The sequence below is a fragment of the Manis javanica genome, chromosome 2 (assembly GCF_040802235.1).
Source record: "Manis javanica isolate MJ-LG chromosome 2, MJ_LKY, whole genome shotgun sequence".
NCBI lineage: Eukaryota > Metazoa > Chordata > Mammalia > Pholidota > Manidae > Manis > Manis javanica.
Window position 1 is genome coordinate 92,992,720 of NC_133157.1, and position 13,363 is coordinate 93,006,082.

At 49.7% G+C, this 13,363-nt stretch overlaps 1 protein-coding gene across 2 annotated transcripts; it reads left to right on the forward strand.

The window, feature by feature from the left end:
* Positions 1-105: 105 nt before the first annotated feature.
* On the forward strand, positions 106-12,720 carry CARD19 (caspase recruitment domain family member 19). 2 transcript variants are annotated; one of them, XM_017653534.3, is made up of 6 exons: positions 106-239; positions 9,271-9,413; positions 10,744-10,897; positions 11,828-11,884; positions 12,018-12,089; positions 12,450-12,720. In XM_017653534.3, exons 1-6 carry the CDS (start codon positions 233-235, stop codon positions 12,563-12,565), a joined length of 549 nt encoding a protein of 182 aa, XP_017509023.2. In that variant the 5' UTR covers positions 106-232; the 3' UTR covers positions 12,566-12,720. The 2 variants fall into 2 exon arrangements, with proteins under 2 accessions (XP_017509023.2, XP_036847219.1); XM_036991324.2 differs by lacking the exons at positions 106-239; positions 9,271-9,413 and having other exon boundaries at positions 10,476-10,897.
* Positions 12,721-13,363: the final 643 nt, after the last annotated feature.

Consider the following 13,363-nt stretch of genomic DNA (forward strand, 5'->3'; position numbering starts at 1 on the left):
GGAGTTTAAGGCTCCGAAGGAGGCACAGCGCCCGACGGGGGGCGGGCCCTTCCCGGAAGGGGTGGGGCTAGGGCTGCGGAGGCGGTGCCGCTGGCGCCAGGGCGGGGCCTGCGGGGGGACCGGGAGCGCAGAGCAGGGCGGCAGGCGGCTGGCTGGCACCGTCCCGGCAGACGCCTGGCAGCAGTGGGATCCGACGGGCCGGAGCCGGCCGAGGGCGCGCCGTGCCGCCGCCATGACAGGTGAGCGCGGGCTGGGCCAGGGTTGTTCCTGCCGTCCCGGAACGGGTGCGCAGCCTCGGAAGCCCCAGGGCCTGGCGGCCCCCGCTCGCTGCGGTGGTCGAGTGACCTTGGCCTGTGACCACCTTCCCTGTCGGTCGTGTATCAGGGGCCGTTGATAGGCCCTGCAGGGTTCTGCGGGAAGAGGCTGGGTCAAGCCTTGAAAGGTTCTGGGGGCCAAGGGCTGCGGTAAGGCCCTGGAGGGCCCCGGGGGGCGGGGCCCACATGTATCTGGGGTGGGGAGGTGCTGGTGAAGCCCCCTGACAGGGTGGGAGGTGACAGTAACCCGACACCAGGCGTGGCCTGTGGTCCTGCCGTGCGTCTGCCTGGGGATGCAGACTGTCCCTTCTGCACCGACGGTGGGCCCGCCCAGGTGATGCGTTCCTGGTAGTGTGTGGTGCCCTGTGGACTCTGTGGCTCCTCTCGGGCCATGCCCATCGCCCAGAGACAGGCCCAGGGACACTGGGGGCACAGACTGATTCCCCAAGGGTTTTCTCTTCCACTCTGGGCGGCCCGTCAGCCCAGCTGCCCTCCCACAGCCTTTCTGGCCTGGGGTGTGCGCCTCCCTCCTGACCACAGCGGAGCAGGGTCCCTGTGCTCTGTGGATTTCCCACTGATGAGGAAGCTCCATGAGGGTGGTGGGTGCTGATGGACCTCATGGCTGTGTGGTCAGGGAATTTGGTGGCTTCTGGAAGCTACACTATTTACCATGGGGCAGAAGTTGCCTCTGTGTGGCATAGGGGGTCAGGAAAGCCCCAGAAGTCCTCTTTCTCCCTCCCAAGTGCTCAGCTTGAGTTCCAGCTTAGGTCCTACACATAAATAGGATTTCATGGGCTGGAACCTGGTGTCTTTTGGAACACAAATATCCCAGTTTGGGCCAGAAAAGACCCCAGCTGCTACACCTACCCCAGTGTCCCTTTGAATCCTTTTCATTTGTGGCTGCCATTTCTGAGCATCTGTGTGCTGGGCCCTGCACTGAGTTCTTCTTACCCAGAATTGCCATATACAGATATGTGGAATGTCATCTCTGTGTGTGGGTGAGGAAACAAAGGCTCAGATTCAGCAGGTGCCAAGCCCCAGCTGCCTGGGTGTTTAGTGGCAGAGCTGGGACTAGACCTGTGTCCTGCCCAGGACCCCTAGTCCCCTTTCTCCCTAGTGTCTGTGTGTTGGGCCTCTAGAGACCCCTTCCCTCACAGTCCTTCATTTCTGGGTAAAGGAATGGAGAGGGCAGGCCCAGGAGGGTCAAGTGGACAGCCTTGCATGGCTGCAGGCCTGAAGTCTCTGACTACTGTCCCTGTGCACAGACCGGGGGCCTGCCTCATGCTGAAAAGGGTTGCAGGGTGAGCATGTGGGTCCTGATGTGTCTGCAGAGGGCCAGCACTGGCCAAGTGTCATTGCAGCTGTCACTGTTGCTGAGGAACCAGTCCCTGCCTTATTCTGCTGGGGAGTGAGCCATCTCTCAGCAAGGCCTTTTGGGGAGCACAGCAAGCTGAACATGAGTTAGCCAGGTGGAAGCCACAGGGGCAGGTCTGCAGGTATCCTGGGCACCAGGGTACAGATGGGGACTTCTGTGTAGGATTGCTTAGGGGCATGGGGTAAGGGCAGGTGGGGTGGCTCCCACAGGGCCTGCAGGGCCAGGTCAGGACAACAGGTTGGGGGTCTGTGAGCCTGGCACTAGCTGGGCAAGAAGACGAAGAAGGCGGTGCTTGGCAAAGGGAGCTGGCAAAGGCCTGGTGAGTTGTGCCTGAGGCTTTCTCTTCCTTTATCCTTTAAAAGACACCTGGGACTGTTTATCAGGACTAGGACAAAGCAGTTTCCTTTGAGTGCTTGTTCATGCCTGGGTGCAGCCATCTGGGTGTGGTGTTCATGCACAGCTCACCACAACCACAGGAAGCTTTGGCCCCAGGCTGTGCCACCATGCCAGATGACTCAATGGCTCGTGGCAGCAGAGGCCCCGTCATCCTCCAAAAGCCATCACCCGTGGGCCTCGGACCTACAGTCATTCCAGAACTCTTTCATCAGTGCCCACTGTGTGCCAACTTGTGTACAGTTGTGCACACTGTGTAGGTAGCACCTGGCAGAGCAGCCTTGGGTCTGCCCTCGTGGGCCTGACCAATAACAGACATGATGTCGCTAACTGTGCTGGTAATTAGTATGTTAACTGAGGGGCAAAAGGCTGGATGTTGTCAAAAGTTTGCCCCAACACCATGCCTCTCTCCACCACTCCCCAGCTGGCTGAGGTCTTGGTCAGGTATCTCACCTACTTGCTATACCTCAGTTTCCCCATCTGAAAATGGGTGGGGTTGGTTGTGCTCGTGTTGCAGAGCTGACAGAAGGATGAGGAGTGTGCTCAGAGGCCCCAGGATGCTGGGCCATGGGCACTCTCCAATAGCTGTGGCCAGTATGCTTAACTCTTAAATCGGAAGGCTTCTGGAGCCAAAGCCAGCAGCTTGGAGGGCCCTGCTAAGTGGCTGTGGCAGGGCTGTCCCTGGACAGGCCTCCCCACTGTGTGGGGCTGTGATGATTCTGTTGTGCAGGTAGACTTTCAGGGGCTGGGAGTCAGAAGGTGGAGAGCCCTACTTGGGGAGAGGCCAGCCAGAAGGAGGTGAGGTGAAGAAAGGCAGTCTCTGCAGTCTCCCCTGTGGAAGAAATCAGGGGGAAGGCCCCACCTGTTCCAACAAAAGACCCCATTGAAAGAATCAACTTCATTGAGGCATTGCTTATTTACAGATGGACACCCTCATTTTTAGGGAGTTATTCTGTAAGTCTGACAAATATATACATGCATAGAATATATACATACACCAGCCCAGGCACAATCAAAGCAGACCATTTCTGTCACCCCAGAAAGCTCCTTTGTGCTCCTTGCCAGGTAATCCCACCCGACCCAGGTTTTAGAGCAGTTTTAGTTTACAGAAAATTGGGCACATAATACAAAGTCCCATTCCCACCCACCACCCACCTATTTCTTCAGTTGTTAACATGTTGCGTTGGTGTGGTATATTTGTTACACTTGATGAATATTATTACTAACTCAATTCCATAGCTTACATTATGTCTCAGTCCTTGTGTTATACAGTTCTGTGTTTTAAAAAATGCACAGTATCCTATGTCCAGTATTACAGTGTCTTACAGAGTGGTCTCACTGCCCAAAAAAATCCTTTGTGTTCCACCTGTTCACCCCTCCTTCCCCCAAACCCTGGGCAACCACTGTCTTTTTATTGTCGCCATAGTTTTGCATTTTCTGGAATATCATATAGTTGGGATCATACAGTATATAGCTTTTTCCAATTGGCTTTTTTCATTTTTAGCAATACCCATTTTAGATTTCCTCTGTCTTTTCATGACTTCGTAGGTCTTTCTTTTTATTACTGAATTATAGTCCATTGTAACTGATTAAACTGAACCACAGTTTAATTATCCATTAGCCTTTGTTGTGTTATAAAATATACAGAATATAATATTTTCCATTTTAATCATATTGGTGATATTAAATATATCCACAATATTGTGAAACCATCACCACTATCCATTTCCTGAACTTTGTCATCATCCCAAAGGGAAACTCTGTCCCTGTTAAAACACTAACTCTGCTTTCTCCCTTGCCCAAGCTCTTGGTAATCACTATTTCTGTCTTGAATTTGCTTGCTCTAGATACTCATGTAAGAGGAATCATACAATATTTGTCCTTTTGTGTCTGACTTATTTAGCATAATGTTCTCAAGGTTCCTCCATGTTGTAGCTATTAGAATTTCATTCTTTTTAATGATTGTGTAATATTCCATTGTAATGTTCCATTGTAATATGCCCCATTTTGTTTATACATTCATTCATGGACACTTGAGTTGTTTCTACCTTTTGGCTATTGTAAGTAATACTACTTGGAACATTGGTGGGCAAGAATCTGAGTCCCTGCTTTCAATTCTTTTGGGTATATACCTAGGAGTAGAATTGCCAGATCATGTAGTAAATCTGTGTTTAACTTTTTGAGGAGCCACCGTACTGTTTTCCATAGTGGCTGTACCACTTTACATGCTCACCAGCATGCATGAGAGTTCCAGTTTCTCCATAGCCTCATCCTCATTCTCCACATTCTTGTTCATATATAAATATGTGTATCACCTTAATGAGTATGAGATGGTATCTCATTGAGCTTTGATTTACATTTCCCTAATGACTAGTGATGTTGAGTACCTGTTCATGTGCTTAACAGTCATTGATATATCTTCTTAAATGCCTATTTAGGTCCTCTGTCCATTTTTGAATGGGTTGTCTATGGATTTTTTTGTTGTTGAGTTGTAGTTGTTTATATATTCTGGATATTAATCCTTTATCAGATACATACTTTGCAGATATTTTCTTCCATCTGTGGGTTGTCTTTCCACCTTCCCCCACACTCAAAATAGGGTTTGTTTTTAGGCTGTCTATTCCATTCCACTGGTCTATGTGTCTATCCTTATGCCAGTATCACACTGTTTTGATTCCTGTAGCTTTGTAGTAACTTTGAAATCAGGAGTTGTGAGTCCTCCAACTTTGTTCTTCTTTTTTAAGGATTGTTTTGGCTATAAAGGTTCCATATGAATTTTAGGATGAAAAACAAAAAGCATTGGAATTTGGATATGATTTTGAATTTGTAGACAATCTTGGGTAGTATTGTCATCTTCACAATATTGTCTTTCAGTCCATTAACATGGGATGTCTTTCCATTTATTTGTGTCTTCTTTAATTTCTTTTAGCAATGTTTTGTAGTTTCCAATGTATAAGTCTTTCACCTTGTTGGTTAAATTTATTCCTAGGTATTTTATTCTTTTTGATGCCATTGTAATTGTTTTAGTTTTCCTTTTTGGATCATTCATTTTTAGGGTATAGAAATGCAACTAATTTATTTTGGTATCATTAATCTACAATTAAATGAAGAATATTATGTTTACTAGGCTCCCCCCTTCACCAAGTCCCCCCACATACCCCTTCACAGTCACTGTCCATCAGCGTAGTAAGTTGCTGTAAAATCACTACTTGTCTTCTCTGTGTTGTAGAGCCCGCCCCGTACACCCTCCACATTATACATGCTAATTGTAATGCCCCCTTTCTTTTTCCTGTCCTTATCCCTCCCTTCGCACCCATCCTCCCCAGTCCCTTTCCCTTTGGTAACTGTTAGTCTATTCTTGGGTTCTGTGCTTCTGCTGCTGTTTTGTTCCTTCAGTTTTTCTTTGCTCTTATACTCCACATATGAGTGAAATCATTTGGTACTTGTCTTTCTCCACCTGGCTTATTTCACTGAGCATAATACTCTCTAGCTCAATGCATGTTGTTGCAAATGGTAGGATCTGTTTTTTTCTTATAGCTGAGTAATATTCCATTGTGTATATGTACCACATCTTCTTTATCCATTCATCTACTGATGGACATTTAGGTGAAATGCAACTAATTTTTGTGTGTTGATTCTGTATCTTGCAGCTTTACTGAATTAGTTGATTAGTTCTCACATAGTTTTTTATCTTTAAGGTTTTCTGTAGAAGAGATTATGTAGTCGACAGAGATAATTTTGCTTCTTCCTTTCCATTTGAATGCCTTTTATTTCCTTTTCTTGCCTAATTGCTCAGGCTACAATTCCAGTACTATGTTGAATACACATGGTGAGGGTGGGAATCCTTGTCTTGTTCCTGATCTTAGGGAAAAAACTTTTAGTGTTTTACCATTGAGTGTGATGTTAGCTGTGGGCTTTTCATATATGATCTTAATCATGACCTTAATCATGAATTTTCTTTCTTTTCTTGATTTATTGAATTTTTTTAAATGAAGAATGTATATTAAATTTTGTCACATGCTTTTTCTGTATCACTTGAGATGATTGTTTTTTCTTCCTTTTATTAATGTGATTTCTTACAATGATTTATTTTCATCTGTTGAATCATCTCTGCATTCTGGGAATAAATCCCACTTGGTCATGGTGTATACACCTTTTAATATGCTGCTGAATTCGGTTTACTAGTATTTTGTTGAGTTTTGCATCAATATTTATAAGGGATATTGGTAGTTTTCTTATAGTATCCTTTTTCTGGATAAAATCCATTCAGATTTCCCATTTCTTCATATTTGATAGATTGTGTGTTTTTAGGACTTTGTCCATTTCATCTAGGTTGTCCAATTTGTAGGCATACAAATGTGCATAGTATTCTTTTATAATCCTTTTTGTTTCTGTAAAATTGATAATAATGTCCCTACTTTTATTTCTGGTCTTAGTTATTTGAGTTTTCTTTGTCAATTTCATTGATCTTTCCAAAGAACCAACTTTTCATGTATTGATTCTTTTCCTATTGTTTTTCTATTTCATTTATTTTACTCCAATCTATTATTTTCTTCCTTCTGCTAGCTTTGGGTTCAGTTTGCTCTGCTTTTCTAGTTTCTCAAGGTGTAACATTAGGTTATTGATTTGATGAGATCTTTCTTCTGTTTTAATGTCTGCATTTACAGCTATAAATTTCCCTCTCAGAACTGCTTTTGCTGCGTCTCTCAAGTTTTGGTAGGTTGTATTTTTATTTTCATTTATCTCAGGGTATTTGATATATCTAATTAGAATTAGATCTATCTAATTTCCCTTGTGGTTTCTTTTTTGATCTATTGGTTATTTTCCACATAATTGTGAATTTTCTATTTTCCTTCTGTTACTGATGACTAGTTTTATTCCATGTGATCAGAAAAGATCCTTTGTATGCTTTCAATCCTTTTAAATATATTAAGACTTGTTTTGTGGTGTATCTTGGAGAATGTTCCATTTGCACTTAAGATGTATTCTGCTGTTGTGGATGGAAGGTTCACATCTCTCTGTTAGGTATCTTTGGTTTATGGGACTGTTCATATCCTCAGTTTCCTTATTTTGTTCTTCCATGTGGTTCTGTTCTTGAGAGTGGTTTATTGAAGTCTCCATTGTTTTAAAGCTGTCTGCTTCTCCCTTCTTTGTGCTAACATTTGCTTTGTATATTTTGGGGCTCTGATATTTGGTGCATATGTTTGTTAGATCTTCTTGGTGAATTCACATTTTTATTATACATAATGTACTTCTTTGATACTTACAGCAGTTTTTTACTTCAAGTCTATTTTTTCTCATATTAGTATAGGTACCTAAGCTCTCTTTTGGACATTTACATGGAATATCCTTTTCCATCCTTTCACTTTAAACCTGTTTGTGTCTTTAGACCTAAAATGAGTCTTATGAAGACAACATATAGGTAAGTCATCCTTTTTAAATCCTGAGAGGAAAATGCTCTGTTTCTCCTCTACTCCTATATATAATGCTCATACTTCTCACACTTCTGACTCTTCTGGCCACCAAATTTGTGGGTTTTCCCACCAAGGAATTCTCCTGTTCTCTAGTGGACACAAACTGGATTCCCAACTTAATTCAAAAACCATCTACCCAGAGAGTGTCAGACCGCACAGGTGAAGGGCTCAGTCCCAAGTCCAGGCTGGCGCCTGTGCTTCTGACCAACTAGCTATTGCTCAACGTTCCCACAACCCCTCCTTGGTTCCATCATTTGCTAGAATAGGTCATGGAACTCAGAAAACACTTTACCCATTATTGCCTGTTTTACTACAAAGGATATTTCAAAGGACACATATGAACATCCAAGTGAAGAGATGTTTAGGGCAAAGCTTGTGGGAGGGGTGGGGAGCCCCAGCAGATAGGCCACCCCCCAATACCACCATGTGGCCACCAACTCAGAAGCCTCCAAGCTCCATCCATCTGAAGGGTTTTTAGGGGGCTTCAGTGACTAAATAATTGGTCATTGGTGACTGACCCAGCCTCCAGCTGCTCTCCCCTTCTTGGAGGTTGGGGTGGGGGCCAGAGTTCCAGTCCTCTCAGCGTGTGGCTGGCTCCATGGCAACCAGCTGCCGCCCTGTGGTTATTTAGGGGCTTTCCAGAAATCACCTCATAACAGTGAGAAGAGGCTGAAATGGGCTTGTTATGAATGACAGAGGATGCCCGTCACCTTCCTGGCTCATGGCTCCGGAAGTGCTGAGAGTGTCAGAGACTGTGCCAGAAATCGGACAAAGACCAAGTACAGATTTCTTACTACAAATCACAGTTTCAGAAGTCCAGTTTGCCAATGTCTGTCTTTTGACTGGACAGTTTAATCATTTACATTTAAGTAATTACTGATAATGGATAACTCATTCCTGCCTTTTTGCTGTGTTTTCTGTGTGTCTTGTGGCTTTTTTGTCCTTAATTTCTCCCATTACTGCCTTTTGTGTTCGGCTGATTTTCTCTAGTAACATTTGATTGCCTCTTGTGTATATTTTGCAGATATTTTCTTTGTGGTTCCCATGAGGCTTGCCCATGACATCTAAAAGTTATCATCTGAAGTTACAGCCCTCTAATTTGGATGGACACCAACATTCACATACAAACATTCCTGTGCAGCCCCACCTACCCACCCCCTTGAGGAGGAAAGGCAGCTGGGGCTCAGGGCCATCCTGCCCCGCCCTTTGCCTCAAAGACCCCTCACTCACAGGAACCTTCTTAATGGGAAGAAGGTGCAACAAGGTTGTTTGAATGGTTGCCTCCCCCTCACTGGCAAGCTTGCTAACCTGCTGTTGGCAGCTTGTCCAGGCCACACAGACATGTGTGGCGTGCTGACTCGGCCGCCCGAGCCCCGTGCTCTGACCGTGTGTCCTGTGGGTGTGGTGGCCAGCCTTCTCGGGCTCCCGTAATGTCTACAGGCCCAGCTGCTTCTGGTGAACCTCTTGCTGATTTTTGGTGAGGAGGTCCCCAGTATAGAGGAGGGGCTGAGGGCTTAGCCCTACTTTTGAATGCTCTGGACCAGCCACCCCATTTCTGGGAGAGGGTCAGCAGGACACAGGGACATGCTGGGATACCACCAGTTGGGCACCTCCTAGGGGCCTCCTTGCGTGGGTCTCTGTCCAGACCCTGTGGCACCACGGGTCCCGCCAACCCTCTGCAGGCTGCACTGTCTCACTCCCTATGCCGTTCCAGAGCAAACCTACTGTGACCGCCTGGTCCAGGACACGCCTTTCCTGATGGGCTGCGGGCGCCTGAGTGAGCAGCAGGTGGACAGGATCATCCTGCAGCTGAACCGCTACTACCCCCAGATCCTCAGCAACAAGGACGCGGAAAAGGTGGCAGAAGGGCGGGTGTGGGTCTGGGCTGTGCTCCCGTCTCTTCCTAGTGGGTAGGTGGGGGTAGGACAGGTCCCTGGAGGTAGGAGCTTGTGGGCTTGAGACGACCTTGGACCCGGGGCGTGTTTCGTGAGCCTGTCTCTTCCCATGTCCTCGGGTCTGCTGGGCTTCCAGACACATGGGGAGCACCAAAGTAGACGAGACATGCCACTGCACGCGATAAACCTGGGGGGTGTGGGGGCAGTGGGTAGGGAGGCTGGGGGAGCAGGGTGCTACGGGGCCCGTGACTCCAAAGGCTCAAAATGAGCCAGTGTTTTGGGTGTGACCTGGCCTCCTGTTCAGGGACACGGGTGGGAGTGGGCACCCTTGTCCACTCCTACGCTTTGGCTCCCTTGTTGTGGGGGTGCCAGAGAGCAGACAAGGACCTGGAGAGAGCCTTTTCCTGTTGTAGCCCTGGCTTTTCCTTCCTGTATGCAGGGTAGCCATGCTTGTGCAGGGCTGTCCGCAGGCTTGGGGCCTCTCCTGGGGCAGGTGAGGCTGGTCCTCAACCGAACTGGAACCACATGGGCCCTGCTAATTCAGATGCTGCTGACATTATTAAAGTAGAGGCTCAAATTTATATCTGGTAATCAAAAGTAATACACGTCTATTGTAAAAAAAACTTGAGAAGTTGCACATGTTTATACAAGAAGTGTGCTTGTCTGCACACACTTGCACAATTCCTTTCCTCAGGTACCTGGGGCGCCTGCTGGGCACTTGGCTTTGCAGTTTCTGTTAACACTGATTCCATGTAAAATGACATGGTGCCACCAGGTGGCAGCACCAGATCACAGCCTCTAGGTCATGGGGTCAGTGCCAAGTGCCCTGTCCCCTGACCTTAGAACAACACATTTCTCCAAGAAACACTTCAAAGAAGCCACATTTTTTTCTTATCTCTTAATTTATTGAATGGTTGAGTCACATTCTTATAAACTAAGTTACCACTTACACCATCATTGTGTCGAGCTTATCCTTACATGTGGGTTTTTTACTCCTTTTTTACAAATGATAGACCTGGTCTTAGGGGTGAAGTGACCTGTGAAGTTCCACGTGAGCACGAGGACCCCCCACTTCAACAGTGTTGCTGCCAACCTCCCTGGTGACCTGACCCGGCCTCCACAGGCCTGCTGTGATGTGCGCTCTCTGCCCCACCCCCATGTGGGCGTGGCTCTTGGTCACCCCATCCCTGGGTGCTCAGAGCACCTGGGTGGGACACCCCATGAGGAAGCTGGGGCCTCCAGCCCACAGCCACCTTTGCCACTCCGCACCTCATCTTCCCTTATGCCCCCAGTTTCGGAACCCCAAAGCATCCCTGCGCGTGCGGCTGTGTGACCTCCTGGGCCACCTGCAGCGGAGCAGTGAAAGGGACTGCCAGGAGTTCTACCGGGCCCTATACATCCATGCCCAGCTGCTGCACAGCCACCTGCCCAGCCGGCTTGCCCCCCGTAAGCCACCCACCACCTCCTCCACCAGAGGAAAGTCTGGACAATGCAGAGCTCTGTGTGTCTCTCTCTGTCCTCTGTCTCCCTTTGTCTCTGTTCCTCAGTCTCCTTGTCCCTACCTCCTGTCCCTCTTCTCTCTGTGCAAATTTTCACACAAAACTAGCATCTCTGTAACTAGTACACCTTACGCTCTCATGGGACTGGCTCACACTGTGGGCGGCCTCAGCCTTGAGTGAACTCACCCCACAGTGGATGTCCACGAGGTCGCCACAGTGTGGGTGTTTGTGTAGAGCACAGACAGCTGGTCCAGGGCATGTGTATTGGTTTAGAGGGCCCTCCCTGTGGGCCCAGAAGGCACATGAGCCTGGAGGATCCTCTGAGCTGCAGGGTGGGGACAGGGAGCTGTAGGCAGGAATGGTCGCTCAGTCCCCGGGGACAGCAGCTACTGTCCCTCGATTCTCGCATGAGAGGCTGCAGATCCCAAGGGACAGGGTGGCTCATCCTAGGCCATCAGGGCTGGCTCCTCTGACCCCAAGGAAAGGCCAGCAGGACTGGGCCCTGACTTCCAGCACCCAAACGTCCCGTCATGCTAGCAGCCAGGGCCCCACAGTCCTGCTGTGAATCAGACACCTTCTGAACTCCTGGTTCCTTTGGCGGGCCACCATAACGTGGCTGGTTGGGGAGCCCCAGGAGGCGGGGGGTGGGGGCAGAAGGCCCTGTTGTCCTGTGCACACCATCAGACTGGACAGGCGGGTGTTGGCCCCACCCTGTGGCCATCCAGGTCCCAGGAAGCAGACAAAAGGACAAGATTCCAAACTGCAGGGTCCCTTCCCCTCCCCACTTCCCCCAGGGCTCTGTGGGAGGGGCCTCAGCAGCCCCCTGGGTTCCTTTGTATTGGCCCTCCACTAACCACTCCTGTGACTTTGCTTCCAGAGAACTCAGATTGCACAGAGCTAGCCTCGGGCACCGGCCGCGCACACAGTGACAGGGGTAAAGCTCGCCCTGGCTCGGCCTCAGCCTCGGGGCTTGTTGCCCAGGCAGGCTCCTTCCGGCTTCCTGCTGGGTGGCCCCCTGGGGCTGGTGGGGCGCCCTTAGGCTCAGGCAGCCCTGTCTGTCTCCGCAGGACCGGTGGCCTTCCTGGCCTACCTCGGCCTAGCCATAGGGCTGGCGCTCCTGGCCTATGGCCGCCCTCGCGGTGAGTGCTGCTGGCCACCCCCCACCCCCACCCCCACCCTCTGGCCCTCCATGCATGTTCCCTCCCCGTGGGCAGCACGGTGCAGGGCCCACCTTGCACAGCGCAGGAGAAATATGCGGTGGGGCCCAAGCCCACCAGGCCCAGCCCGGGTGGCCATCACGCCCGTGCCTGGGGGTGACAGCCCCTCACAGGATGAGGCACACAGCACCCCACGTCTGGGCCTGTGTCATGGCCCAGTGGGAAAGCCCCACTGTCCTCTCCCTCCACACCAAGTTGTTGAGGTTGTGGTGGGCTGATGTGCTCTGCAGTGGGGCTCAGAGGAGTCCACCTTGGCAGGGCTGAGACCCCCTTGTCTTCCAGACCCCAGGGTGCTGCCAGGGGCCAGGCGCGTCCTGGGCTTCTCCCCCATCATCCTTGACAGGCACGTCAGCCGCTTCCTGCTGGCCTTCCTCACAGATGCCCCACTGAGGCTCTGACACCCCAGCCCTGCCCTGGGGTGAACAGCATCTTCTCTATGAACTTGCTTCCTGTATTTATAATCCTGTTAAGTGCTCACCCTTGCCTTACAAAGTAGCTCAGCGGAATTAAATGTGGAGGCTTCTCTCATCTCTTCACTCAGTTTTCTAGATGATACTGGCTCCTGTGCATTTTCTCCTGGCAGGGGCTGACCTGAGGGCTCCCAGTGTCCCGCGTCCAGCCTGGGCCCAGGTCCTGCCCAGGCCGCCCTCTGAACTCCTGCAGCCTGCGCCTCACCCCCCCACGTGGGCTCCCTGCCATGTGTCTGTCCCCTCCATGGCCCTTCTCCGGACCCCACTCCCCACCTGCAGCCTCAGGTGGGGGTAGGGGAGTGCCAGCCACACACCTGAGATGCCCCTGAACCAATTCCTCCTGGCAGGTGAGCTGCGGTCCCCCACTTCTCAAAGAGGAAACAGGTCACTCAGCTAGGAAAGAGTCACCTGGTATGTGAGGGGATCTGAGCTCGGCCACTGTCCCTATTCCCCTTCCATGATGTGTCCAAGGAGGCCCACTGCCTCAGCCCCCTTGTCCCTGTCCAGGCACCAGAATCAACAACAACTCTCCTGCCCCGTACCAAGTCCTGGGAGCAGAGCCCCTGCCTCCTGGGCTTGGCAGGTCTGGGGCAGGGTCAGGCACAGCTATGGTGAGAGCCTAAAAAAGAACACAGAATCTTGTGCTGGATTCCAGGGGGTCAAGACTCAGAACAGTCCACAGAACCTTCTAGAACTTATAGAGATGAAAAACAGTTTTGGGCTCCT